Source organism: Ciconia boyciana, chromosome 5, assembly GCF_034638445.1.
Source record: "Ciconia boyciana chromosome 5, ASM3463844v1, whole genome shotgun sequence".
In the NCBI taxonomy this organism is placed as follows: domain Eukaryota; kingdom Metazoa; phylum Chordata; class Aves; order Ciconiiformes; family Ciconiidae; genus Ciconia; species Ciconia boyciana.
In genome coordinates, this window is record NC_132938.1 from 79,530,873 (window position 1) to 79,556,629 (window position 25,757).

General features: G+C 38.6%; 2 protein-coding genes and 2 long non-coding RNA genes across 5 annotated transcripts in view; 2 read left to right on the plus strand and 2 right to left on the minus strand.

Annotated features, from left to right (window-relative positions):
• LOC140651738 (uncharacterized) overlaps window positions 1-10,373 on the minus strand; it is an 84,398-nt gene extending 74,025 nt beyond the window's left edge. The window contains exon 1 of the long non-coding RNA XR_012042497.1: window positions 10,013-10,373. This is a non-coding gene — a long non-coding RNA (uncharacterized lncRNA). The remainder of the gene's footprint in view (window positions 1-10,012) is intronic.
• FABP2 (fatty acid binding protein 2) lies at window positions 1,970-6,548 on the plus strand. Its single transcript, XM_072862375.1, has 7 exons — window positions 1,970-2,003; window positions 2,640-2,694; window positions 2,959-2,994; window positions 3,714-3,788; window positions 4,470-4,642; window positions 5,232-5,339; window positions 6,312-6,548. The coding sequence occupies exons 4-7, from the start codon at window positions 3,722-3,724 to the stop codon at window positions 6,360-6,362; spliced, it is 399 nt and encodes a 132-aa protein (XP_072718476.1). The 5' UTR covers window positions 1,970-2,003; window positions 2,640-2,694; window positions 2,959-2,994; window positions 3,714-3,721; the 3' UTR covers window positions 6,363-6,548.
• A 37-nt stretch (window positions 10,374-10,410) lies between the features above and the next one.
• On the plus strand, window positions 10,411-12,266 carry LOC140651734 (uncharacterized). Its single transcript, XR_012042486.1, has 2 exons — window positions 10,411-10,643; window positions 11,242-12,266. It is a non-coding gene; the product is annotated as an uncharacterized lncRNA (long non-coding RNA).
• A 942-nt stretch (window positions 12,267-13,208) lies between these two features.
• USP53 (ubiquitin specific peptidase 53) overlaps window positions 13,209-25,757 on the minus strand; it is a 40,796-nt gene continuing 28,247 nt past the window's right edge. For both annotated transcript variants that reach the window (XM_072861226.1, XM_072861227.1), the window contains exons 15-16: window positions 17,876-17,975; window positions 13,209-17,045 (exon numbers count right to left, since the gene is read on the minus strand). In XM_072861226.1, the coding sequence (XP_072717327.1) occupies window positions 16,061-17,045; window positions 17,876-17,975 (1,085 nt within the window). In that variant the 3' untranslated portion in view covers window positions 13,209-16,060. The remainder of the gene's footprint in view (window positions 17,046-17,875; window positions 17,976-25,757) is intronic.

Sequence of the window (25,757 nt, forward strand, 5' to 3'; positions counted from 1 at the left end):
TAGGAACTCAGAAGAACTCTGAATAAAGTGTATATCTATGATTCCAGTACATGTAAGAAAACTGAAGTCAGATTTTAGTGTGTTAATAGTCCTAAGTCAGTCATGTAAATTGTGAGAGATTAAAAAGACGGCTGCTTGTTCTAGCACTGACATTCCATGAGACCTCAGCGAAGAACAGTTCTTTATGCTGTCAGCGCTACACCAATGTAGAGACACCATGAAACTCATAAATATTGACGACCTGTGGAGATTCCTACTTAACTGACAGATCTGTGGGGCTGATCTGAACAGGATCCTAAGGATTCATGCTCAGTGAAAAGAAGTGTTAAGGAAGGGAAAAATGGGACAGAAATGGAGCAACAAGCTTTGATGTGAAATTCAGGACCCAGCTACTCGCTGCTCCCATGGTGAAAAGGTTTGGAGTCAGCTGGTTGGCCTGACTTCTGAGGGAGACCAAAGAATCACAAGGGAGGAAAGGCAAGCTGTGAGATAACTGACCAGAAAAGCACATCTGAGAGATCTTCCTGTTAGTTGAGGCCTCGCTCCAGAAGACCCTCCCCCTTTTTTAAGGTTCAGAGAAACTACTGAAGTAAGTTTGATGTAGAAATTCATACTTAACCTGCAGAATGTCACTACTCGGGAGTTATTTTTTCAGAGGTTAAGAAGATAGACTGGATTCAAATGAGGAAAGTAATCAGTAGCATTAGTTTTGTTTAAATATATAAACACTACTTCAGATACCTTAGCATTTCTTAAATGAAATGAATCAGCAGGTTCTTGGAGAGAATGCAGAACCCACCTAAAAAGTAGAAAAGCTTTCTTGAAATGCTCAAAATAAAAGGTCATTTCCTATTTGTTAGATTTCATATATGAATTATTCACATTATTTCAGGCCTCAATTTTCTACTAGATACAACAGAACTGGTTCAAAAGTTGCACTACACCACTGTCAGAAAGAACCCTTCTGCAAAGACTGTAAAGAGAGTTAATAATTTTGTTAAGCAACAAAAAATTGGATGAACTATAACCAGACACCAGGTATTTTTGTTTATGTACATACACTAAATAAGTAATATAGACTGACAATGATAACTGCAAAGGTCAAGATACACTCCAATGCAATAAAATGAGATAATCTGACTCTAATAGAAACTAATTTTGCCCATTTTCTGAGCTGGCTGAAGGGTAAGATGGGCATCCATGTTAGCACAGCACTGGGCATGGGCTATGACATTTTTTGAGACACTGAGTTTGGATTCAGCATCATGCTAACACAATTACTCGTCTTTCATTTTATAGTTGGCTGATTTTTACCCAGTTCCAATTACAGGGGCTATCATGTATATATTTCCTCAAGTCAAATTTCTTGCCTGTACCTGACAATGCTCCAGTTCACAGTGAGATGTAGTATTTCAATTTTGACCTTCACAAAAGATGTTAATTCTGGAATTCTAATATTTATATAAAAGCAGGATTTTTTTCTACCAAAATTATGCCTACTTCTTTGCAAATTTTATTTTAGAACTTTTATGTAAGTCAAGGTGATAAAAACCTGCATGAAAACGTGGGAAGAAACTGCATGTAAAAACTATTTAATAACAACACCTAAATGGTGTTAAATAGATATTGTGAGGTACTTCTCTCACCGCCATTAAGAGTAAATAGCCTGAACACCTTCCATCTGGCAGGCTTCTTTACCCTGCAAGACAGGAATATAAGAGGTAGGAAGAGGAAGGAACAGGTAGCTAGTTCAGGAAGAGTGGCAGGCTCTGCTTCTTCCTAGCCTTAGAGAAAAAAGGGCATTTCTAAGGTGGAAGACCATGGCTTTGAGAAAGGCAAACAAGCAGCTGGAACAGTGGAAGACAAGAGGACAAGCTGCAGCCTGAAGAGGACACGTGTCCACAACCTCAATCCTTGTCACTTGCAGGTAAACCTTCCTACACAGAACAGGGACATGGCTGTGGGTTCCTGCTCTCCCAGCTGCGGCTGTGCTGGCTCACCAGGTTAGTGCTCCAACATGTTCAGCGTGACCCCACGCTGGGGACACCACGCCCTCCCAGCAACCATTCGTTTGGCAAGTAAGATTCTTCATATTCCCCTCTCTTCTCCACATAGTTTTGGCAAACCCCCAGGTTTGAAACATCTGCTGTGAAGAGGAGGTGATTCACTTAAAATGAAATGAATTAGGAAACACTCATAAAAGGAGCTCTGTTGGCAGATCTGAGATAACCTCTGCAAATTACTGCTGGGAGAGTCTTCTTGAACTGGAATAGCTGTACTTGGAACACGAGGTGTTCACAACTACAAGACTAGCTTGCACCAAATCCCATCTTTCAAAAGACCAAAGGGTCTGGAAAAGCTAATCTTAACTCTAATGCATGGTCAGCTTCTAGCACCTTGTTCTAGCTGCAAGTATGGCACCTTTCCCTACACCACTTGCAACAATATTAACCTACATTCTTTTTTCTTTTCTTTTCATCAAGTGAGAAATACTTGAGCTATTTTTCCTCTCCAGTCTGTTAGCCAGATTACTATTGATTTCAAAATGAAGCTGACTGGAGTGAAAAGCCACACTATTCTGGTATCGCTAGCAAAGTTCTAAATTTATAGTTACACTTCAGCAAAACCTCTTGTTCCAGGCTGCAATCCACAGATGTACAAGATTATGATAACATGAGACACACTTAAAATTTGGTAAGTAGAGAACAACCCATCACCTGTGTGCTAAGAAAAATCCAATTCAGTGTTTAGGATTTACATTTACATTTTGAAGCTAACAGATAGCAAAGCTGATGCCAGCCCTGTAAACAGAATAATTATAACACTAAATTTGGTAAAGAAAAAAGCTGGGTCAATAGTTTTGGTCAGTTTCAAGTAGCACCAATTAGAGGGGAAGGGGAGTGGGGGAAGAAGCAGCTAAGTCAGGGAAGACTCATGTTCTGTATTATCTTTGAACAGACAAAATCTGGGACCTACGGAGATCAACCACATCAGGTAAATTCACTTAGCTGCACATCTTTTCTGTTGTAGGAATGGGTTAGGTGCACACAGCATTCACTGAATGTGTTATAATGAAGAAAATTTGTAGAAACTGCTCAGAATTTAAACTATGTATTAAAGAGTGAGTGCATGAATACAGAATATCATCCCAATTTTCATAGCTCAGCACTAGACAAGAAGCAAGTGGATAGTTTTCTGAAACAACCTGCAGACATTCAGGAAATCCTCTGCCCCATGCTTATTATGTTGAGCAGAACAGACCTCTACCAAATTATAATAGACAAAGTAGAGATTTGTGTTTAGCTTGTCGGGTAAATATATTTCCTCCAGTTGCATAAAGACTCTCCCACAAGCATGAAGATACAACATAGATAGAAAATGTCAAGAAATTTTCTTAGTCTAATTATTTCTTTCACTAGATAGCTGATTTTTACGACAACTCAAATATGGTGAATAAAATGAATGGATTAGCAATTCTTTACTAAGATGAGCAATAAAGATACTGTCATGATTTGGGGGCAATAAGGGAGAGACAGCAAGCAACGTGGTCATGACTGGAAATTTGATTAAACTACAGTAAAATTCTCCTTGAAAAGATCAGTGCATCAGTTGAGCTTTAGTCAGCCACATCATCCTGTAAATTGCTTTCAAGATAAGCCAGTACATAAATTCTCTTTGCAAAGATCTGTTACTTCAGAACAGTCCTCCTACAGACAGAAACATGGCATTCAACGGTACCTGGAAAATAGACAGAAGTGAAAACTATGAAAAGTTCATGGAGGTGATGGGTAAGTCTTACTTTTCCAATGCCTTCTACAAGAATAGTACCACTATGGCTGAACACAAACTCGAGCTGTCCGTGAACTACCTTCTGGCTAGCCTGTCCTTTTGCTGTTTGCTGCTCTGCCCTTGCATAGTGCACTGCATTTATTTTCAAAAGATTGCATGGGGGTGGTGGGGAAGATACTGAGAAATGTTCTGATTTTAATTCCATTATGTTAATCTTAAGCAACTTAACCAATTCCAGTAGATTTATTTCAGCAGAGAAAAGAATCTCTAAGTCTGCATTTGAGGAAAAGGCTCAGAGAATTTGAATGATAAACTTTGAGTAGAATTCTATAGCAGGAATATTATTTTGATAACATGAAACGAGTTTAAAAATTACACAGGGAGGAAATAATAATTCTTCAATTTTATAGAAACACATGATTCAAGTCATTTTAACATCCTGATACTTAAAGTTTGTACAAACTGTGTGTTACATGGATATAAACAAAACCATTCCAGCTGGATAGTGGTTTGTATTATATCTGTACTGGTGAATATGGCTCAATAAAAAGTGAAGAAGAATAAAAATTTGGGTCAGAATGCTGGAATAAACTCCCTTGACCACATAAAAGTCACAAAAAAGAGACAAATATGATGCTCTAGGGGTTTTTTTTCTGATTGATGTTAATTGATTTTTCTAGGTGTTAACGTGATGAAAAGAAAGTTAGGAGCCCATGATAATCTGAAGATTACTATTCAACAAGATGGAAACAAATTTACTGTCAAAGAATCAAGCAACTTCCGTACCATAGAAATTGAATTCACTCTGGGAGTCAATTTTGAGTACAGCCTGGCTGATGGGACTGAACTTACCGTAAGAGACTTTCTATATAATTATATATTTATTATATGATAAAAACTTTATGACATACAGTTTCAAGATTAATGATTTGTCTTCCTAGTTATTAATTTAAATTTTACTTTTAAAGTGTGACTGTTCAGGAATGCTTGCAACTTACATACAAAAACACAAGGTAGTCTTAATTGTTAATGGTTCAACACTGTACCATAAAACTTAGGGTTCCATAGAGTGCCCAAAAAGCAGAGTATGTAGCAATTTTCACACGATGAAATCCAGGTGATTGCAATTTTACTTCTTATAATACTCAAGTACACCACCTAGAGTACAGAGTGGGTATTTATAAGAAATTACTTTTTCTCTTTTGATACAATTAATTAAAACAAGGTGTGCTGAGCACTAAAAAAATATAGCTTGACTATTATGCAATTAAATAAACTAGTGCTTTTATTAAAATTTCATTTTTACAGCCTTTCCATCGATGTCCAAAAAAGCATTATTACACTGTTTTAATCTCTTCTCACTTTTAAGCATTCCTGCAGTCTTTATATCAAATCAGTGTCATATCTATTGCAAAATATTTGGGTTTTTTTCACCATTATAGGGTTCTTGGAACATGGAAGGAAATAAACTTGTAGGAACATTTACTAGAAAAGATAATGGAAAAACACTCACAGCATACAGAGAAATCGTAGGTGATGAACTTGTTCAGGTGAGTTAAACAGTCACTTACATACAACTTTACAATATAATGAACTGAAAAAATTTTAAAAGCTGTTCTGAAAGTAGTAAGTATTTTCTTCAAGCCAAATAACCTCATTTATCTTTAGTTAAAATTCTCAAGTAGTCTATCAAAATTTAAAACTTTAAAATAAAACTCGCAATCTGTGATTTTTACGTTTTTCTACCCATGTGAACTGTATTTTATCAATGCATTCTGAAGCCTGTGAATACAAGCTGTATACAGAAGATATATATAGAGAGAGATAGATACATACACACTATATAGATGCGTTCTGACTGAAGGCCCTTTTCCAAGCATCTGCGTTGTAAAAGCCTTACCACGCAAGCTTGCTACAGGGTAATGCTGTCAATGGCTGATAAATGCCTTTTGAAAACAACGTTTGGGGTTGGGGCAGGGGATGATGGCACAGAGGGGTAGGTTTGAGACAAAAGGGAAATGTTTCACAGCTCTGTAGTAAAGCCAGAAACTGAGCTGAACTGTAATGCTTTAAGATCCCCTCCGCTAGCAGGTCACAAGCTTCTTAAAAGAATAAATAAAAAACCCCCAAACTTATGAACAGGTGTGAGATTTGAGATATCAAAAGCATACAGTCCAACCCTTCAGTGCTCCTTCACACTTCCAATAAAACCAGTCAAATAGGTGAAACTTGTTAAGCAGCCGTATTGGGACTATGGCACTTCAATACTTTGGTTTTTTTCTGAAGCCCCCAAAAGCTGTCCCGTGGTGCTTCAAGTGTCTGCATAGAGAATTTATGTCTATTGACAACAGGCTGCTTGCTTTCCTTACGTTCCTTTCCTCAGCGCCCGCACAAGGGCTCGTAGGCCCCATGTGGCCACCAGTCACAATTAATTAAATCACTATTGACCATCTCTCAATAGCATCCGTGAAACGAAACTTCGTAATAGCAGCCACTGATTTTTCTTTTTAATTTCTTTACAGACCTACATATATGAAGGAGTTGAAGCCAAGAGATTCTTCAAAAGGGGCTAAGCAAGCCCCAGAACAGAACCCAAACAGAACCCAGAACAGCACCAGAATCAAAAACCAATGAAAAAATACCATTTTTCTACATATCCTCTGTTTTTTTTTCCTTTTATCCCCTCACAGCACCTCCTAAGCTGCAATTACTTAGCCCTGTTAAAAACACAGGCTAGTTCCTTATGTTTACTGTTTTGCCTTGAATAAACAAAATCCAATTACAATTTGATACAAATGCTAAAATGTTATTTGTACCAAGTCCTACCTGAGTGCCATACTGTAAAAGGCTGCATAAACTATTTTCTATAAGCAGAACTTAAATATTTTTTGCACTGGTTCTCAAATGGCAACTTAGTTTCCTTACCATAATATTTTTATTGATAAACAGTTTCTTTGTGTATTGAATATTGTATAATAAGGATGGCAAAACCTAAAAGAAACCTGGCAACACCCAAGTCTCTAAGACTATCCTATGTAAATATAAATATGGAATAAACATAAAAGATGGTGTGATAATACTGCTCACTTGGAGGACTTAAATGATATCCCGTTGATACCTGGCTCATATCAACAGTACGTGCTTTATATTATTGATATACAGTTATCTCACGTAAAGTAATTTCATTGTATTTGTTTCTAAAAGTAAGACCATGCTTTTGAACATGCAGATTTTGAGCTGTTCCAATTCATTAGGGGTTCAAATCAGCCTGCGTCAGGAAGAGTATTAGCAGGCTCTGAGTTTCTTTCAGGACATTAATAACAATATTGAAGGTATCTTAACACGATAAAGAATGATTTCAGACTACATTGACTTCAAACACTGATGTTTCTGATGGGTGACAAATATGCACCGTGTTGTGCTCATGTTGTCCAGTCTGTAAGTGCTATTTTCAACCCAGCCTCACCTCCCTTGAGTTGTGCTATTTCCTAAGGGTTGCAGTAAAACTGCCTCGCCTCTCAAGAGTCAGCGCTAGTTAAGATCTGCTGTGTCCCTCTAACTATGCCTCTTGGTGGCCATCTAATCTGGTCCCCATGTCTACAGGGCAGCCTGCTTCCCAGCCCTGGACCCTGTCTGACACATCAGCAGAACAAACCTGTGTGCTGCTAGCGCTCTTGTCCTTCAGCACATATGCCCCGAGCTCTTTTGGCTTCTGAGCTTTTGGCACCCACGCTTCTACCACCATAGTTAGAAAAAGCCAGATTCATGTAAGGCTTTGCTAAAAGGTCATGATACCATGTGGGCCTGAGGACTGCCCTGAGGTCTAACCCAAAATATGAATGCAGCTGTATCTGTAAAGTCTCACAGCACTTCATCACAGAATTCCCTGATGATGGTAAACAGCTAGATAATCTTCTGCCGTGTGCTTATTCACATGCTGTTACAGGTCCAATTTCAAATATCATTTCTGAATGCGTACATTCACATTATGATTTTAACGCATTTTAAAAATACCTTGCAAAATTTAGTCCCCAGTTTTCTTGGCTATCCTTCACTGCCTTTTTGCTAGCCATAAACGAATAAAAAAGAAAAACATTTTTTCCTTCAGTTATTTTCATAACTGAATTCTCTCTTAGCCTGTATTTTTGCGGTCTTCAGCGTCTCCTAGCTCCCTCTACTGCCAACATGCTCTCATGACGCAAACAGTGTTGAGTTAGGAGTAGGTCAGATCACGCTTCTTTATGAATTCGGATTCCCTCCCCCAGATACTGATTGTATGCAACTTCCAGTGTAGATATTTTTTACATAATCATCTTTTAGTGGGTAGATATACCACATATATCACAATGAAGAGAATGCTATTTTAAACAGTCCTTCAATTTTCAATTACAAAGAAACGTAAAACTGAAAAGCAAAGGTATGAAAAACTAAAAATACCCCACCAAACAAAAACAACACCCTAAAATCAGGAAGCAACACTATTACAAAATTCTGTCTATCTCTAGGCTATTTTGTTTAGATACTAAAGCCTTTAAAAGGAAGAGGGATAAAGAATAATGGCTTGCAATCAGCTATGTGACAGATTCTTTCAGTTAAGCTATGCACAGTGAAAAAGCAGACTAAACTATAAGACAGAAGCCCTAACCATCGAAGTGCTGTTGTAGAGTTTGACCTTCGTTATCAGCTGCATGTCATTATTGCTTCTAAATTGCATAGAAGTACATTAACAATTACACGTCAAAGGTTTCAGGAAATTGGAGAATGCCATTTTATTTCTTTTAGAGACTTTACTGGCTGGATTGAAAGCTGTATTAAGTTTCTGAGTGTGTTCTCTCTTTCATCCCTGAGTATGCTGACCCTTTACGCCTTGCACCCCTCTGGTTCAGAAAGTTGAACTCTAGCCCACGCTTGGTATCAATGCACTTACCCCTGCCACACCCATCCCAGGAACACCCTGATTCGTGGTTATTTTGATCTATGTTACCAGATTTGTTTGATTGATTGGCTACAATAATCAGTAGGGTATTTTTTCCATCAAGTATTTGAGAAATTATTTTAGTTAATGCTGAATTATATACAAGGCCACAAACTGAAAAGTAATCTTATATTATTTCTTAAAAAAAAAAAAGAGAGAGCTCAAAAGTATTTAACAACTCCAAACACTGCAGACAGATGTGGTCAGCAGCTGTACTTAAAAAATAAAGAAAAATCTTTAAAGACTCAGTCTCCAACACTTGAGATAAGATCATCAGTTATAGGGATGGAGGAGAGTGGTACAGCTTTGGTAAACTAACAAATAAGATCATTATATTAGAATGTGCATGAGATAGCCTAGTAAATTTGACTAGGAGACTTTTGTTTCCTAGGCAGGAATTTCAGAATTAGATTACTTTGCAAGCTAATAGGAAATCGTTTGCTTTGGGAAAACCTACAATCCACAGCTCCTTTTGCTCAAATGAGGTAATACAGATGGGTACAAGTCTTCAAGGGGAAGTATTGTTTCCCCCAGAAATCTCTAATATACTTCACCTAACACACATATGCTTAACCAATACTTGCCATATAAAGACAAATTCAAGTTCATCCTTATTTCTAATGATAGAACTTATTAAGGAAAATAGCTACCCTTAAGAGCATGCTTATGAGAAGTTAAACTCTGATCAGATAGATGCACCTGCTCTGCATTCTGCAGCAAGTACTGCCTTTTCTCTTAATATGAGGCTAAAAAGGGTCAATAGCTACAACGAGGAAGGCTTTGTTTCAGATACTCCTAAGTTTCTGGTCGTCCTTCTAGGCACAATGAAAATAATTGCTCCTTTCAGTACTGAGTGAACTGGCTGGACTGAGGGTACTACATCCCAACTATGAGGTTGTGCAGCTTAATCTAGTTTCTTACGCCACTGCGTGTTGTGGAAATAAAGCACACAGTATACACTATCTACGTGAACTTTTCCATGTTTGTTTAGGGTGTACAACCTCCAACTAACCTTCAAGGATAGGAGTATATCTTAAAACAATTTCAATTTTCCTAAACTTCTTCACCACAGGACTTCCCAAAAGGTCTTTTAGTTTCTTCCAGGGCATCATCTGCTCCCCAAGAAACTGTATCAGGAAGAACTTGCGAGTGTTTATTTCCACACAAGTACCAGTACAGCTTAACAGAACAAGGCCAACACGCTTTGACAGGACTGACCACCTGCTTTTCCCCACACCCTTGTCTCACCTGGCCAAGCGCCCTGAGGACTGTCAGGGAGCAGGAACCAGTAGTGCCCAGGCACTACCACAGAAATGTCAGTCAGAGAGAGCCTCCACACGCATCACTTCTCCCAACACCAGCAGGAGAAGCAGGAGCTCCCTCCACGTCCAGTATCTTTACCACATGAGCCCGCCCTGGCATCGCCATTAGCCCCTCAGCAGCGAGCGGGGAAGGGGCCACAGCGGCGGCAGCCTGCCAGGGGAGCAGCGCCGCGCGCGCCCCAACGGTCACCAACCGCCGCCCCCAGCAGGGCGGGGCGCTTCGCGAGGAGGCGAGGGCAGTGCTGCCCGGCGCGGGGCGTGGCGGCAGTACGTGCGCCCCGCTCTCATTGGCTCCCCACCCGGAAGCGCAGCGGGTGCCTGCGCGGTGGGTGTCGCCGTGCCGCGCTGCGACCCCCGCGGACATGGAGGCGGCGGCGCGGCGGCGGGAGCAGCAGCAGCAGCAGCAGCAGCAGCAGCAGCAGCCGTCGGGTGCGGCGGCGGATGGCGGCCGGGCGCTGTCGGGGCAGTCCTACTGGCTGGACCTGTGGCTCTTCGTCCTCTTCGACCTGGCGCTTTTCGTGGTCATCTACCTGCTGCCCTGAGGGCGCCGGGCCCAGGTTAGCCCCCGCCGCCGCCGGGGAGAGGGTGCGTTCGGGCCCGGGTCCCGCCCGGCACCCGGGGAGTGCCGGCTCTCCGCGGGGCGGGGCGCTCCCGGCCGGCGCGGACTTCCACCCACCCGTTGGGCGAGCGGTGCCGAGGAGGCGTTGCGCCGAGGCACCGGCTCCGGGAGGGAGGAGGGGCTGTGGGCGGCCTGGGGAGGACCGGAGGGAGGACCGGAAGGAGGGGAGCTCCAGCTGTCAGCCGCTGGACGGTCTGTGCCTCGCTGGGTGCCCACGGGTGGCCGGCGCGGACGAGCCTGGGGGAAGGTACCGCTCCTGGCAGGGGAGGGGGCACCTGGGAGCAACTTTGGCTTTCCTTGGCCTAGCCTCAGAAGGCCTGGAAAGCACAAATACCTCCCAAGAATCGTGAAGCTAATTCCAGACAACCAGCAGCTTGGGTGGGTGGGTTGTTTGTTGGGTTGGTTTTTTTTACAAAAAAATACAGTATCAGTTCTTGGATCAGAAAGGATGCTTGATGCTTCTTTCGTGTTTACTGTATCTTCCAAAGGACGGTAGAGCACTGCAAGAGTAACCAGACTTTTTCTGTTCTCTGTAGAGCCACTATCTAATTGCAGGATGCACCTTATGAAAACAAGCAGCGGAAGAGGAGGACCGTTTGTGCAGTACAAACAACGGGGAACACCACTCCACTTGCATCTGAATGCAAAAGGCGCATATATACACTATATCATAATATATCTCTGGCTGTATCACAAGTATTACTGTTCAGGTTTTTACCTGTATCCTGTTTCTGTGTTCTAAACTGTGCCTTAAAGGTCACGCAAGACACTTTGTGCTTTTGTAATTAGTGCCTAAAGGTTTGTTAAGCAGAAATGAAAAGATGTACTGTTTGAATAAAATCAACTGAAAGGTCAGACTGTAGAGTGGCTGAGAATAAAATCCAGCTCTTACGTAGTTGTAACTCAGACCTTTTCCCTCAACCAGTGAAGCTTACCCAACTGTTTTACTTTCAAAAAGTTAATCATGAGGGTCTGATGCTGGTTGGTTTTCTATTCTACCTTTCTCTCTCTTTATACCACAGCATGCATGAGACTCTAGCTTCAGCAGTTCCTATGCCTTCTGAAACATGCTGGTGTTTACCAGCAGTAGCAGCCTACTGTCCTCGCTTACTGATTTAGATGAAACAGGTTCCACTTTCCTTGCTATGAACAGTGAAGGAGCGATCTTACAAGAACAGCCTTCTTGAGTAGCTGGCAGGTTACATGTACAGTACCCTCTTCCATACACCTTCCATGGATGACTAAGTAGACAGTAATAGGTAAGTAACAGGTTTCAAGTTCCATGTGCCCCATCAAAATTTCCTCTGTCTCACTATAGGGAGACTTTCCAGTGTTCTATCAAGGAGTCTCTTGCATTCTCAGGAGAAAGAAAAAGAAGCTAAGTACATGGAGTAGGCTTTTTACCTGATCAGGTTTTGCAGAATACAGTCTTCAACTGTGGATGAACAGGGGTTCAATTTTCTTGAGTATTTTTCCCTTGTGAATACCGAGAAGTACAATTCACCGTTGTTGGGTTTGGTTTTTTTTTCAGGAATAAATGTAATAAAATAACTAGATTTCAGAGACTTTGAAGCGGAGAATGTGTCAGTGTCTTCTAATACTAAATGAAAACAGGCTATTATCAGGTTAAATAGGATCTGGGATGCAAAAGTGGGCATATGCTCTATTTCCCTTTATTTTTCTTTCATTGTTAAAGACAATTTGTCCATTGCCAGTGGCTTTCTTTATGTATCAGACCTATGCTTTAAGAACAGAGATGCCTTTACCTGCTGGCATTTATGATCTTGGCTGCTGGTACCTAAGAAACAAGTCAGCCATTTCAGAGTTCTTGACTCCTCATGCAGAAGAGCACTGAACTGTGATTGCATTCTCACAAATAGAAAAATGGGTTTTCCAGTTTTTCAAATGAAGCTATTAAAGAGCCAAGTTCACTACTCCCCCCCCCCCCGACTCCTCCAGGGAAATCTCAAGGGAACAACCTATTAGGGAAGCACTGTAATGTTGCTCCATTTCTCTTTTGGTAAGGAAGACAGGTGAGAATAAGCCTTAATAGCCTTTAGAGAGTTAAAAGAAATTTTAAGGTATCTTCTAATGATTTAGTTTTCTCCTTCAGCCAGATCTGACACACAAGGTTTTACTTATCTCAGAAAACTTAAAGCTCACAAAGTGCAGGCTTGTGATACATTGGGCTCAAGCTATTTCATACACTGCTGGAGCATGTGAATATATATATATCTCGAGGCAAATTTCACTCTCCCCTAAAAAAGCAAGGGTAGTAAGGTAGAAAGACAGCTTGTGTAACTAAGCAATCAGTTGTCACCAAGTCTGTGGGATTATGGTATTAAAACTGCTTTATGCAGTTTACAGGTATTTAGAAAGCTAAATAGGTTTAACAGCTTTATAAACAAATACTTCAGAAGATGAATTTTACTGTTCAAAAAAGGTAACTGAACCACCATCTGCAAAACATGGAGTACAAAAAGAACAGAAGACAAAGTTGTTTTAAATTTTTATCTGATAGTTTGAACAAGCAGAACTTTGCAAGAAAATAATTCTAAAGACTGAAAAATATATTAATTACAAGACTTGTTAATGTCTTTACTGTTACAAAAATTGTCTAGGCTCTTATACAAATCTATAGCCAGAAGGGGACATTTATAAAAAAATAAATAGGCACCCTAGGTAAGTTAAAACAAGTTATCACATATTAGTTAGCAAATATTACGTACGTACATACATACATGGAGTGCAGAGTCAAATATAAAAACAAAGGTGCCTCGATTAGCTGTCTATTTACTATCATTAAATATCTGGTAAACACGGGTCACAAAGTTGTCTGGTAAGATTGTTTCAAGCAAAGCAAGGAGACTGAAGTACATCTAAATTACTGCAGCTACTTGAAAAATAAGTTTACCAGTTGTGCTTACTGGAAGCCAAATTCATTGGTATCAGTAATAGGCATTCATATTGCTCATTGTACAGAAGTATAAACACTGCTATGCATGTTTAAAAATAAGTGTTCTAACATCATTCACAGTTGCTGCTGTGCTATTCATACATAAAAATACTATCATTTCAAATACAAGATTTTTGCAAAACATTTTACAAATGATACATTATTTACAAATTCCAATAATCTTTGTTTTTACACAAGTATTAGAAGACAGTTTTACTTAACTGGCTATATATATTATGTAACATTGCTAGATGAACTAGAAAAGTTCAATTTACAGGCTCTGAAACCTCTCTCAAAAATACTACAATTAGGAATCTTCCAAGTTCTTACATTTTCAGGGTTCTTTTTCTGTATTCAATTGATTTTCTTACAAAAGGGTAATTTTTTTAAGTTGCTGTTTACCAGCAGCCATACCTAAACATGCATAATTATTTGCACTACAAATTCTAGAATTCTTTTTTTCCCAAGTGCTACAACAAATTTTGATCAAGAAGGTAGAAATAAGATTAATCTGAGATACCTGGTTTGTTGCATATATCATGTTCCAGTTCTACTCTAAGTTATATGTAGTTTAAAAAAAAACAAAAACAACAAACTGACCTTGACACAGAATAACCCAAACTACTGTTTAAATGTATACCTTGGATAATCATGCTAAACAATTGCCAACATTTGGCTGAAGCACTATAACTCACATAAGGTTTAAGGACATAAAAAAAAGCCTTTCTGACTAACAGTGCAAATAAAAGCAAGAGTGTTTATTATGCATATTTAACCTTCTTGCATTATTTTCATAACTAAAAGGCATTGATGTTTAGATGTAAGCAGCAGCACCCTAAGTTAACACTCTTAATATGAGTAATGGCAAAATTTAACTTTTTCGGATTGTGCCAGGCTTTGCTGACATTAATTCTAAATTATACATTGTTCAATGTTACAGACTGAAACAGAACTCTAAGCCCCTGCCTCTGACACCACAAGACACAGCGCATTATTTCAAACACTCAGGGCTGCCACGAGAGTGAAATCCTCTTCGCCCTTCTTTCCTCCCCAGCCCTCACTGGGCCACATGCTGGGCCTCAGCACTCGCTAGATAGTTCTGTGCACTGATTTAACTAACCAAATAATAAAAGCCAAATAAATCCTCCTCTTTGTTACTGAAAGAAGTCAGGTTAACAAAGGACGTGGTAAACGCCAGAGCTGCCAAAACTGCAGAGCAGAGTGCTAGAGCAGAGAAAGAGAGGAACCTCTTCTTTTCATGCTCCCTCAGCCACCGCAGTCTGAATGGCTACAGGTTCAGTCAGCCTGATCTGCTAATGCAGAACATATCCATGTGTAGGAGTGCTCCGAATAGGAAAAAACGTTGTCAGTAAAATCAAATGTCTGATCCCCACTAAACATTGCTCAAAATGTCAAGCTGAAAAAAGATAGGAAGTTCAATAAATAGCAGCATTGACGTTGCATGCAACTGTAGAATAAATCAGAACTGAACATAAGTAGTAAATATATCTAAAACCTTACAAAATTAATCTTTCATAGTTGCATGATAACTGTATTTTAAAATCAGCATCCTATTCTGCTATATCATTTTATAGCTTATGTGGTTCAATTTAATTTTAATAAGTATATAGCTTATAGGGTGAACAAATCTGATAAATGTGTTTTAAAATACACACTAACATAAGAGCAGGTATATTAATAGGACAGTCTATGACTGCAGTTTACTTGAATTCCCTTTCAAAAATCTTACTTAACACTTGCAAACCAGAACCGTTTTTAAAGAATTATTATTATTAAGGCTTTTCAAATAAAAAGTTAGAAATTCTCTGGGTAAACTTGTATTAAAGACACTTGAAGGTTTGTGAAAGCACAGACTCTCAGAGAAGTCAGCTGAAAAAACCCCATGTCACCTCCTGCTACCTATCAGGACAAATACTGCTCTATTATAACTACATTTACTGCATTATATATGGTCATATGTTTATCCCTTTTGTTAGTCTAAGTATGTAGTGACCACCGTCTGAAGGAACACTTTTTAAACTGCAACTAATTAAATCTTCTTACAAAATTAGTAACATCTAGTTGATCCCACTGCTGTAAGATGCATACACCCAACAGGGACCATTTTTAAGATAAACTGTAGAAGACAAGCTGAGTAACAGAGGTAAGCATTAAGGCAACTAGAGTAACAAATCCAAGAACCAGAAGTTTAGCACCTCTTCTCCTCTGTTCACCTCTATTTGCATATTCATTTAAACAGTCATAACTCCTAAGCAAAGTACAGTTAACTGGGTACCTAGTTATCACAGACAGAGATTCAAGGTTTGTGCCCATTTACAGACTACATGAAATGCAAAAGTCAGATCCGGATTTTTTTTTTTTTTTTTTTTTTAAAGAATCTATCTACTGCAGTGTATGCCTTCTACATTTGCCTCGTACCTTTGCTCGGATATGGGATGCCTGGGCTCAAGACTAGCATGGTACGTAGCACTCAGTGCTACTCCAGCTGATGGAGGATGCTTTTCTTTGTGAAAGCTTCCACTATCTGTAAAATACAGCTTGGGTCTCTGATGATATTTCATCCTGTATGTGTCAGTCATACAACTATCTACTGAAAAATAAGTCGTTAGGGATACACTATCATTTCCATCCACACAGCCAGCACTTGGTCCCATATGACGAGATCCTTTCTTTAAGAAGTTTTCAGACACAGTCCAAAAGTCATTAACTGATAAGCGAGGTGGAGAATCCGGTTTATGAACAAACACTTCATTCCCTTGAAACGGCTCTTTAAGCCTTTGTTCGTTTGTAAATATGCTTGCTTCTGATGCAGATTTTAAAGATGTACCTGTTTGCCTTAATGGATTATTTTGCAACACTTCTGTTGATTTTACATCAGCTGCCGAGTTGTTTTCTGATCCTGGCAAAGTATTCAGAGCATATTTCTTCGGTGGTAAAGGGGGAGGAAGATTCTGGTACACTGCTTCAGGCACCCAAAGAGCATCCGCCCTTCGGAATGGGTGCCCCACATGCTCACCGGGAGGGGGAAGCACCATGGGCCTTTCTGACAGGTTCTGTGGCACGCAAGGCAACAACCCCACCTTGGGACCAAACGTTCTTGCGTGATGAGACTGTGGCTGGGAAGAGGAGTGAAAGTCATTGCTGATCAGCTTCCTTCCACAGACACTCTCTGTATAGGGGTGGGGTACGCCCTCAGCACAATATACTGACACATTCATCTTCTCAAGCTTCTCTGGATTAAGCCACTCTGAAGAATTCTGTTCGTTTGCCTTGTTCCTGCTTTCTGACTTAACAATGTCTTTAAGAACTGGCTGTAGAGCTGATGATGGGAGAAGTTTCCTATTGGTCTCAGGCATTTCAACTCTAAAATACAAAAACACACAGGATGTAAGTAGCCATAATAACATAAGAAAAAGCTCAAACAGCCGAAGGATTTTTTTCAAAGACAGCCTTGGTAACACTGCTTAAATATTCAAACTGACTAAAGAATTGGGATCTGCTTAACATACAGCCATTTGATTAAAAGTTGTATTAAATCACTCGGAGGTTTCTTTCATTTGAAATGTAAAGTGCCCCAAAAAAATCTCTGCAAGAGACTGAGTATCTGTAAGGTAAGATAAAATTCCTTCAACATTCAGGACTATGTCAAACATGACCTCTGCTCTCTTCTAAGCATCCCTGACACTCAGTCTGATACATCCACTTTTCAAATATTAGATGTTACTTCTGGGTGCTAAATTTGTATTTAGATTCTTGATTTTTAGGAGGTACTGAGCACTTACAGTTCAAATTAGGAACAGGAGGTATATAGCAGCAGCTTCTAATCAACAGTTACCTTTTCCTCCCCTTCCAGCCAAGCTTTTCAAAACTTCATGGGGTTATTGCGCTACCAACAAATTGGTTAATCGCTGCCTGTTGTAGCATATAAATTCAAAACAGAAAACTATTAAATCCCTTTGCTCTGGTAAAATGGTTTAAAACAATGTAAGCTGTTTGATTCCACTGACAGCATCAAAATTAAAATAAAGACAGAGAGCATTCAGCCCTATCAATTACGTAAAATACAAAAGGCATTGTCTGTCAAAAATACACAATACCTTAACTTTTGCATGCTTAATATTGATTACTGTCACATAACAGAATTCAGTATTTCTTAAACTATTACATAGCAAATTAATGCCAGTATTAGTTACCTTTTTACTGGAGGACTGGGCACCTGCAAATGTGATTCTGTGGGGAAATTAACATGAGGTCTGTAGTTAACTTCTGAATTGATCTGGTCTTTCCTCAAGTCTGGGGGTAGAAAAAAATTATTTCAAAATAAGCAGAAATACAGTCCAATTCCTTCTTTGTAATTCCTCAGAGGTTACAAAACCAAACAAAACACAACACAACAGGACAATTAATTCTTTTCAAGATCTGACATTGATCAAAATAACCATTTTGAAGACAGTCTGTCACAGAAGATCAGACCTTATATTCATCCAAAATAATCTGGAGGAAATGTTCTTTTTTTTGATGTTACCAGAAAATAGGTAATTACCACAATTTTGAAGTCCTATAGACATGTTTTCAAGATCATCTTAACATTTCATCTAATTAAAAGCACGTTTTCAAAAGCAGCTTTTTATAAAAACATTTTTATTCAAAGTCACTTAAATGACAAAATAAAAACTATTTATGATTTCTGAAATTTCACATAATGTAATAATAATTAAATGGAATTAATACTGTAAGGATTAGGGGGTGTTTTGGGTTTGTGGGGTTGTTTCTGGTTTTGGGGTCTTTTTTGTTTGGTTGGTTTGGTTTTTGGTTTGGTGTTTTTTTTTTTTTTAAGAAATGCATTACGCATTCTTTGGAACAGATTTAAAAACTTACAGCAAACTGTACAGTTTGTAGAGATGCTGAGCAGACAGAGAGCACTCTGTCATGTGCCCTGAACACATAACATGAGAGTGCCTGGGCCAGCACTACTACACTCACGCTCTAGAAGCTCCTTTTATTCACAGGCAAAGGCAAAGAATCATTCTCTAAAAAGACACAATTTCTGAACAATGCAGCTCCTAGTTAACAGTAAATAAAGGAAGCATTGAAGTATCCATGTCGACACCACATAGAGTAAGACACTCTCTTGGCAAGTGACAAGCAGCGGTCTGTTTGGTTAGAGCTAGATATTAGAAGTCTTCCTAATGCAATGATTGGCCCATTATCATCAGTCACCTGCTCTGAACCCATTCAAAGGAAGTCTTATTTTGTGTATGTATAGACTAGATTCATATAACTACTACGCCTATTTCAGAAAAACAGGAATTAAATACAAAAAAGGCAGCATACACTGCCTGCTTTCTAGTAGAATAATCTCATGTTCAGTAGACAGTACTAACTTGGACAATTTCCAATGGGATAACATAGGCTGTTCCATACTTTAATCAACAAAGGCTACAAAAAATTTTGTAGCTATTCTTAAGTGATGTAATCTTCCCAAGATAAAATATTTTTTTATTAATTTGTTATTTCCCCAAGTTTAAATAAAGTCTTTGAACTTTTACCTTATCCACATATGAGTCAAAACCACAACAGAAAAGAACTAAACTAAAAACTTCGAGTGATGCTGTTGGGCGAAACTTGTTTTGAGGGTCAATACCTGCCCTATCTTTAATTGACGAAAGACTGAAGACACTAAATCTTTGACAAAGAACACAGGCTGTAGAGGCTAAAACAGCATATAGCACAAGAGACAAAGCCCCCATATGGCTTTCCTTTGAGGCTTGAAAGGAAAATAATTAAAAAAACAAACAAACCAACCTCTTGCTATTCCAGCATGATACACCGTACCACAACCTTAGGAAGAATACTTACGGGAAAATATTGGTACTGAATGAGCCCGTGTAACACTGGCAAGGGACAAGTAATTAACTTGGAAGAAAGTTCAAAACTCCTCCAGTGGGCCATGGCATCAGCACCAACTAACACTGAGGTACTATTTCAAACAGAAAACATTTCATTCTGCTACAGATTTTAGTGAACTGTAAATCGCTCTACTGAAAAAAAAGCATAGGCTCTGACACATTATTTCCTGTGAATATTTTCAATTCAGTATTTAATCTCAGTCCCTACATCAGGATACAGTCCTAGGACTGAATTAGTTAAATAATTTGCTAGATTAACAGTGTCTGAAGCTAGTGTTTTTAACTTTCAGACTTTGAATATATCAACTTTTATACAAGAGCATGTCTACTTAAAAATCACGACCAAATCGCCCATACAACTGCTCTTTAATTCCCCAAACCGCCTGATGTGAAGATTACAGATTTTTTTATTTGAACTCCAAGCGAAACTCCCAAGGAATTTAGCACGTCCAGCCCTTCCGAGAGGCAGGATCACAAATCGGTCAGGAGGCGGCAGCAAAGGTTAATAAGCCCTTTCCTGGGTGCGACCACAGCACACATTCAGCCAAAGCTGCTCAGCGATACCAGGTGGTTTGTGCCTTCAGAATTCCAGCTAACTTAAAAATAGATGTGTTATTTTCTCTTCTGCTGACAGGATATCCATGCACGGTTAAAACCAGACACAGACTCAATTGGGAATTTTGGCTGTACGTTCTTTGCAAACCTAAATATGGGACGCAAGCACTGTGCTCAGCTGGAGACTGACATCCTTATCAATGGGTCATAAGAAGCATACCAATAAATGAAATGTAACTGTGTTCTGATGTACAACCCAGCCTGCTTTAAGATCTATGAACATCTTTCTTCACATCTGAGTAGCCAATCTAGATTTTTCAGAAGATTAACAGCCCTTCTATAGCCAACAGGTAGGACAGACAAGTTCTCCTCTAGTATCTCCACTTACACGTACAGAACATTTGCAAAAATCTGCAAAGCCAAATTTCTGGGAAAAAACCAAACAAACAAAACCCCCCCCACATTAAGTTCAATTTCCTTCTAATGTGTTTTAGCTGCACATTTCCTGTACTTTTGCTTACCTGATTTAATTTTATTTTTAAGTTGCCAATAAAAAAACAAGGTGTAATACTTTTTGTAACAAGTACTGTGGTAAATTCCTCTCTCTGAACCCAGACATTTTTCTGTATTCAGTTGAAATGACAGATTAACTTACTGGAAGCTTTGGAAATGTGGAACAACAACATAGTCCCAGTCAAGAAGGTAAACATGTTATAACTTGCCCAAAATAGAATATTATTTTTAAAAATCAGTGACCATCTTCAGAAAAAAAATCCTGATATTCAAGAAACAGTCCTTTTGGAGCAACATTCAGTTGCAAAACATTTCTTATATATTCATTAGTGGATTTTTTTCCATGGCTTTAAACATCTGGAAAAAAATGAAAATAAAGTTCCACTGTTGGGGTTTTTTTTTGGGGGGGTTTTTTTGGGGTTTTTTTGTTTTTTTTTTTGGGGGTGGTGGTGGTGGTGCATACTTGTATGTGTTTGAGAGTTTAAATAAGTTCTGAAGTGAAGCAACAGCCAACAAAGAACACCAACTATTACCCTCCCTTCGTTCTGATCTGCCCCTCTCAAGAAGTTTATCAGGTCTTTGTTTTAAAACCCAATCCTGAACCTCTGCATCACCTATTTTAAATTGCAAACTGCTCGCATTAATAAGTGAATTGCAAATGTGAGAGTGCTTTACATTTCAATCTTCATTGACTGCTTGACTACATTTGGAAATATTGAAAGTTTAGGGTTTGGTTTGATTTTTTTTTCTTAAACCAAAACTCTTTAATCTATCATTTAAAAGACAGTCCAGAAAAGCATTTATTTGTTTCTGTTTCATGTTAAGTAAATTAAGTAGCTGCGTGCTTTAATTCACTACTCAGTTCTTCAAACACGACAGTCATATACATTGACTGCACCATAAGGGTAACAACTGGATTTTCTTAAGTATAGTTGCATATTTTAAATTATTACTATAAATGTATGGTTTTCCTAAGACAATGAGTTCTCTTTTTCAGAATTATCATTTGTTTGTGGGGTTTTCTGAAGTGACAAATAAACAAAGGCAATTCGAATTCTTCTTTACATACTCACCAGAGCTTCAGAACGATTCTAGATTTCAGTTGGAGTTGTCTCATGCTATTGAACTGAATAATTATTAATAGGAAACCCTCTGGATTTGTAATATTACAAACACTGCTTTGCATTTATTTTCCAAAGGGAAGCAATTATTAATTTAAGGCATTGATTCCATGTACATCCTTTTTTGAGATCACTGAACAGGCAGCTTTTAATACTGCATCTTAAATAGGAGGCCATCAAGCACTTGGCCAATTTTCATCACAGTGCTTATTCTACTGACAGGTTAGTCCAAGAAAGAAGCGCTCTGAGCTTTGGCGGGGCAGGAGGGGAGGAATCTAGGAAACAGGGCTTCTATGATTTAATTTTTTTTTCCCCTTAACCCTCCCAACAGTAATGCCTTTTATTGAAATTGTCAGGAGTGGCAATTTCATGAAGACATCTGTGCCTTAGGAATTGGGGAGGGTTGTCATGAAAGCCACTAAAACCCCTTTATGATTGAAAATTATTATCCATAGCTAGCACATGGACTGCTCTGAAAATCCGTTAAAAAAATTCTATAGCCCTTTGCAACTTCCAAAAATTATAGTAATCTTTCTTCAACTTGAAGAATGTGAGGTTGGAAACTTTGCCCTCACACTGTTCATGTCACATGTTCTTTATAAAAAAAAAAATTAGCCACCACAGTTCATCAAGTTCAAACTTCAGAAACACTAACTCATTAATATAAATTAAGGATACTATATCTGCTTACACAATATCCATGTTTTCCTGCCAAAATGTGATCACACAAATTAGGGATTGGCCTTGTGGGACATTTGCTTCAGCACTACAATTATCTACTGCTTACTACCAGTGAAAAGAGCAGCCATTTGATCTGCATAACCACTGTGTGATCCAATGTTACTATCTTTATAATGCTCTAACAATAAGTTTATTTTTGTAAGTCCGGGACAGAATTCCTCAACTGCTGAACAGTAGCGTTATTCAGCTCCAGTTAAAAATGAGGAGCTGGTAAAGCACAGTTATACAAATGGTGGGCATAAGAAGTACAACATTATTTCCATAAGAAGTTTTCCACACAAAAAACCCACCCAGACATATTTTTTCAAGTTGCCATGAGAGGCTAACAAAGATTTCTTACATTCCATTCTTCTCAGAAAGGACTGGGCATTTCTTTCTTGAAGTACTATCTTCTAGAAGTCCGTTTGGTATTTACCTACCAACTCATGTCTTGTTCATAATATTCAGAGACAACATAAGGTAATACAACTGATACCTGTAAATGACAACTATTGCCCTTGCTAAAGGTGCCCTGACACACTTTTTAGACAGCCAAAAACCTGAGTCTAAATAAATCTTTAACCCCACATACACGTGAAATGATAAGATTCTTCACGTATCTTTTCAGTCCGTTAATCACTTCCACTAAAAGTATTATTTTCCAAAACATGCACACATGTGAGAACTTCACATTTGATTTAGAATACATACATTTTTGTTATGAAACTATTCAAAAGTTAGTTACGGAACTAAAATAACTGAATAGATGGGATCTTATCATCAATGTTTTATGATAACTCTAAGGATCACCTGGAATCACTACACTTTTTTAAAGAAAATGTACAATGCATGTTGAAAGCTTTAAGTATACTTAAGTACAGTACATCGTTCTCTCTGGAGAATACTCATTACTAAGCTCGAACATTGTTTTAACCCACCTATTTTTCATTCCCACAGAGTCCTTTATGGTTTTTTCACTGTTTTGTTTTTTTCTTTTTGCTATCCAAGTGTGGGGTTTTTTCCACTGGTATGGTAAGTATAGTACAGAACTAAAGCAGAATAAATGTCATGCAAAAACAGATCTTTGCATTCCATGCAACATCAATTTTGGGTTTGGGGTTTTGTTGTCAAAATAAACAAACACCAAATTAGTTCTCTTTCTACAACCAAAAAATGAATTGGAATAATGACAGAAAAGATAAAAGTGGTATGGCAAACCCCTCCCCCCCATTTAAGTCTTAGAAGAAACTATACTATACATTATTTGAAAAGATGTTATGATATCTATAAAAATCAAACATTTCCTGGGGAAGTGGCCTAATATTTATTGCACCTCTTTGTACAAGCACCTTTCCATTGTTCCAGCAACAGTAGATAATGATTTTGGCTGGCCTCACGTTGACCTATAATATTTATATGCCAAGGCATTTATCAACTTTATAAAAACACGACAGACATATTAGTATGTAAAAGGAAGTAGATTTCCTTATTACAAGTGTTTCTTCCTGATATTGCTTCATATCTTGAAGGAAAACAAATGGTACCACAGTCCACCCAGACATTTTTAAAAAATCTTCCTTAGTATGTACCAAGAAAGCTCATGGAAATGCTTTTGGGGAAAACACAGGGAGTGAACAAAATTACCACTGCTTTTCTTGCCTTTTTTTTTTTTTTTGGTGGGGGGCAGGGAAGGAACATGCACACTTGCTAAAAAAAAAAATCATTAAGCTGAGAAATATCTTCTCAAAGCAGAATATAAGAAACAGAAATGGAGACTTGCATTTAATAATTTCCATTGGATTAAAAATAAAGTACTGATTAAGGCCAGTGAAAATGAATTATACTGGATGTTTTATGCCAGCATAGAGTCATCCAAAAACCACAGAATCATCAAATGATAGAATGGTTTGGGTTAGAAGCGACCTTTAAAGACCATCCAAGTCCACCCCCCCTACCATAGGAAGGGACATCTTTCACTAGATCAGGTTGCCCAAAGCCCTGTGCACTTCCTGACCTTGACATTTCCAGTGATGGGGCATCCACAGCTTCTCTGGGCAACCTGTTCCAGTGTCTCACCACCTTCCTCGTAAAGAATCCCTTCCCTATGTCCAATTTAAATCTATCCTCTTTGAGTTTAAAACCGTTGCCCCTTGTCATGTCACTACAGGCCTTGGTAAAACCACTAATACTGGTGAAAATAGTGTTTTCAGTTCTTGTACAGAGAACCTACACCAGCCAGAAGCAGTTACGCATTGGCCATTTCCTGAGGAGGCAATGGTATATGACGTGCACAAGGAACGACAACTGTTCTATCAAACTATAAAGAAAATGGTTTGTAACAAAACACACCAGGAGAGGACGACTGTGGCAAGAACAATCATTGTATCATGATTATCTAACAATTTATAAAGCAGCTGTGGCCTCCCAAAACGATACTTACATTTTCCACACCAAAATACCATATTTAAAATAGATCCATGTGCTACAAAAAAATCACTGGTTTACTTCGGTGCTACAGGTCATGTCAAACAACTATTTGGGAGACATCATGCTTTTACATGACTCAGCACACAGCTGAGCACTGCCACTGCTGTCTGAAAGGAGATGCTAAGAACAGGTAAGCTCCCACCATGCATATATTAATGACCTAGCACAGAGGTAGGGAACTACTACTACTGCTACTGTCATTACACAAACAATTTTCTTCACATGATGGTGGAGCACCGAAAAAAACCGCAGCCCCTCTCTTTGGGAACCCATATATCATGGCAGATAGCTAGGAATCCATTTACACTGTACATTTGCTCTACAAGAAAGCCAACAAACTGAATAAATGAAGGTGCTTTGTGGAACAGAATGCTTTAAATGCCCCTGAAAAAAGTGATACAGTTATTGAACTGCTGCTCCATCACATTTCCATCAAAATGTACCTAGAAGGGATACAAACAGTTTCCATCTTTATCCATCAGTCTAACTCACTGAAAAGGTTCAAAGTGTGAACAACAAAATCTGGAATTCACTGTGGAGGAAAAAAATGCCACAAAACAGATTATTTTGCCATTTTAAAAAGACAGAGTACACAGGCTACGATAAACCAGCAAGAGAGCTCTCTACTGAAAAAAGTACATTAAAAAACCTAACATCATGGCCAACACAGCCACAAATTCCATGCCAATTTTCTTCTAATCCACCTAAATACAGCCAGCATGATACACAAATTGTCTAGCTTTGAAATATTTGGTTATGGCTTGTAAAGA

Excerpts from the sequence above, each read along its gene's own strand:
- FABP2 (XM_072862375.1), top strand. The coding sequence starts at position 3,722 with ATGGCATTCAACGGTACCTGGAAAATAGACAGAAGTGAAAACTATGAA. Across the intron at positions 3,789-4,469 it reads AAAGTTCATGGAGGTGATGG|GTGTTAACGTGATGAAAAGA; the intron begins GTAAGTCTTACT and ends TGATTTTTCTAG. Across the intron at positions 5,340-6,311 it reads TAGGTGATGAACTTGTTCAG|ACCTACATATATGAAGGAGT; the intron begins GTGAGTTAAACA and ends ATTTCTTTACAG.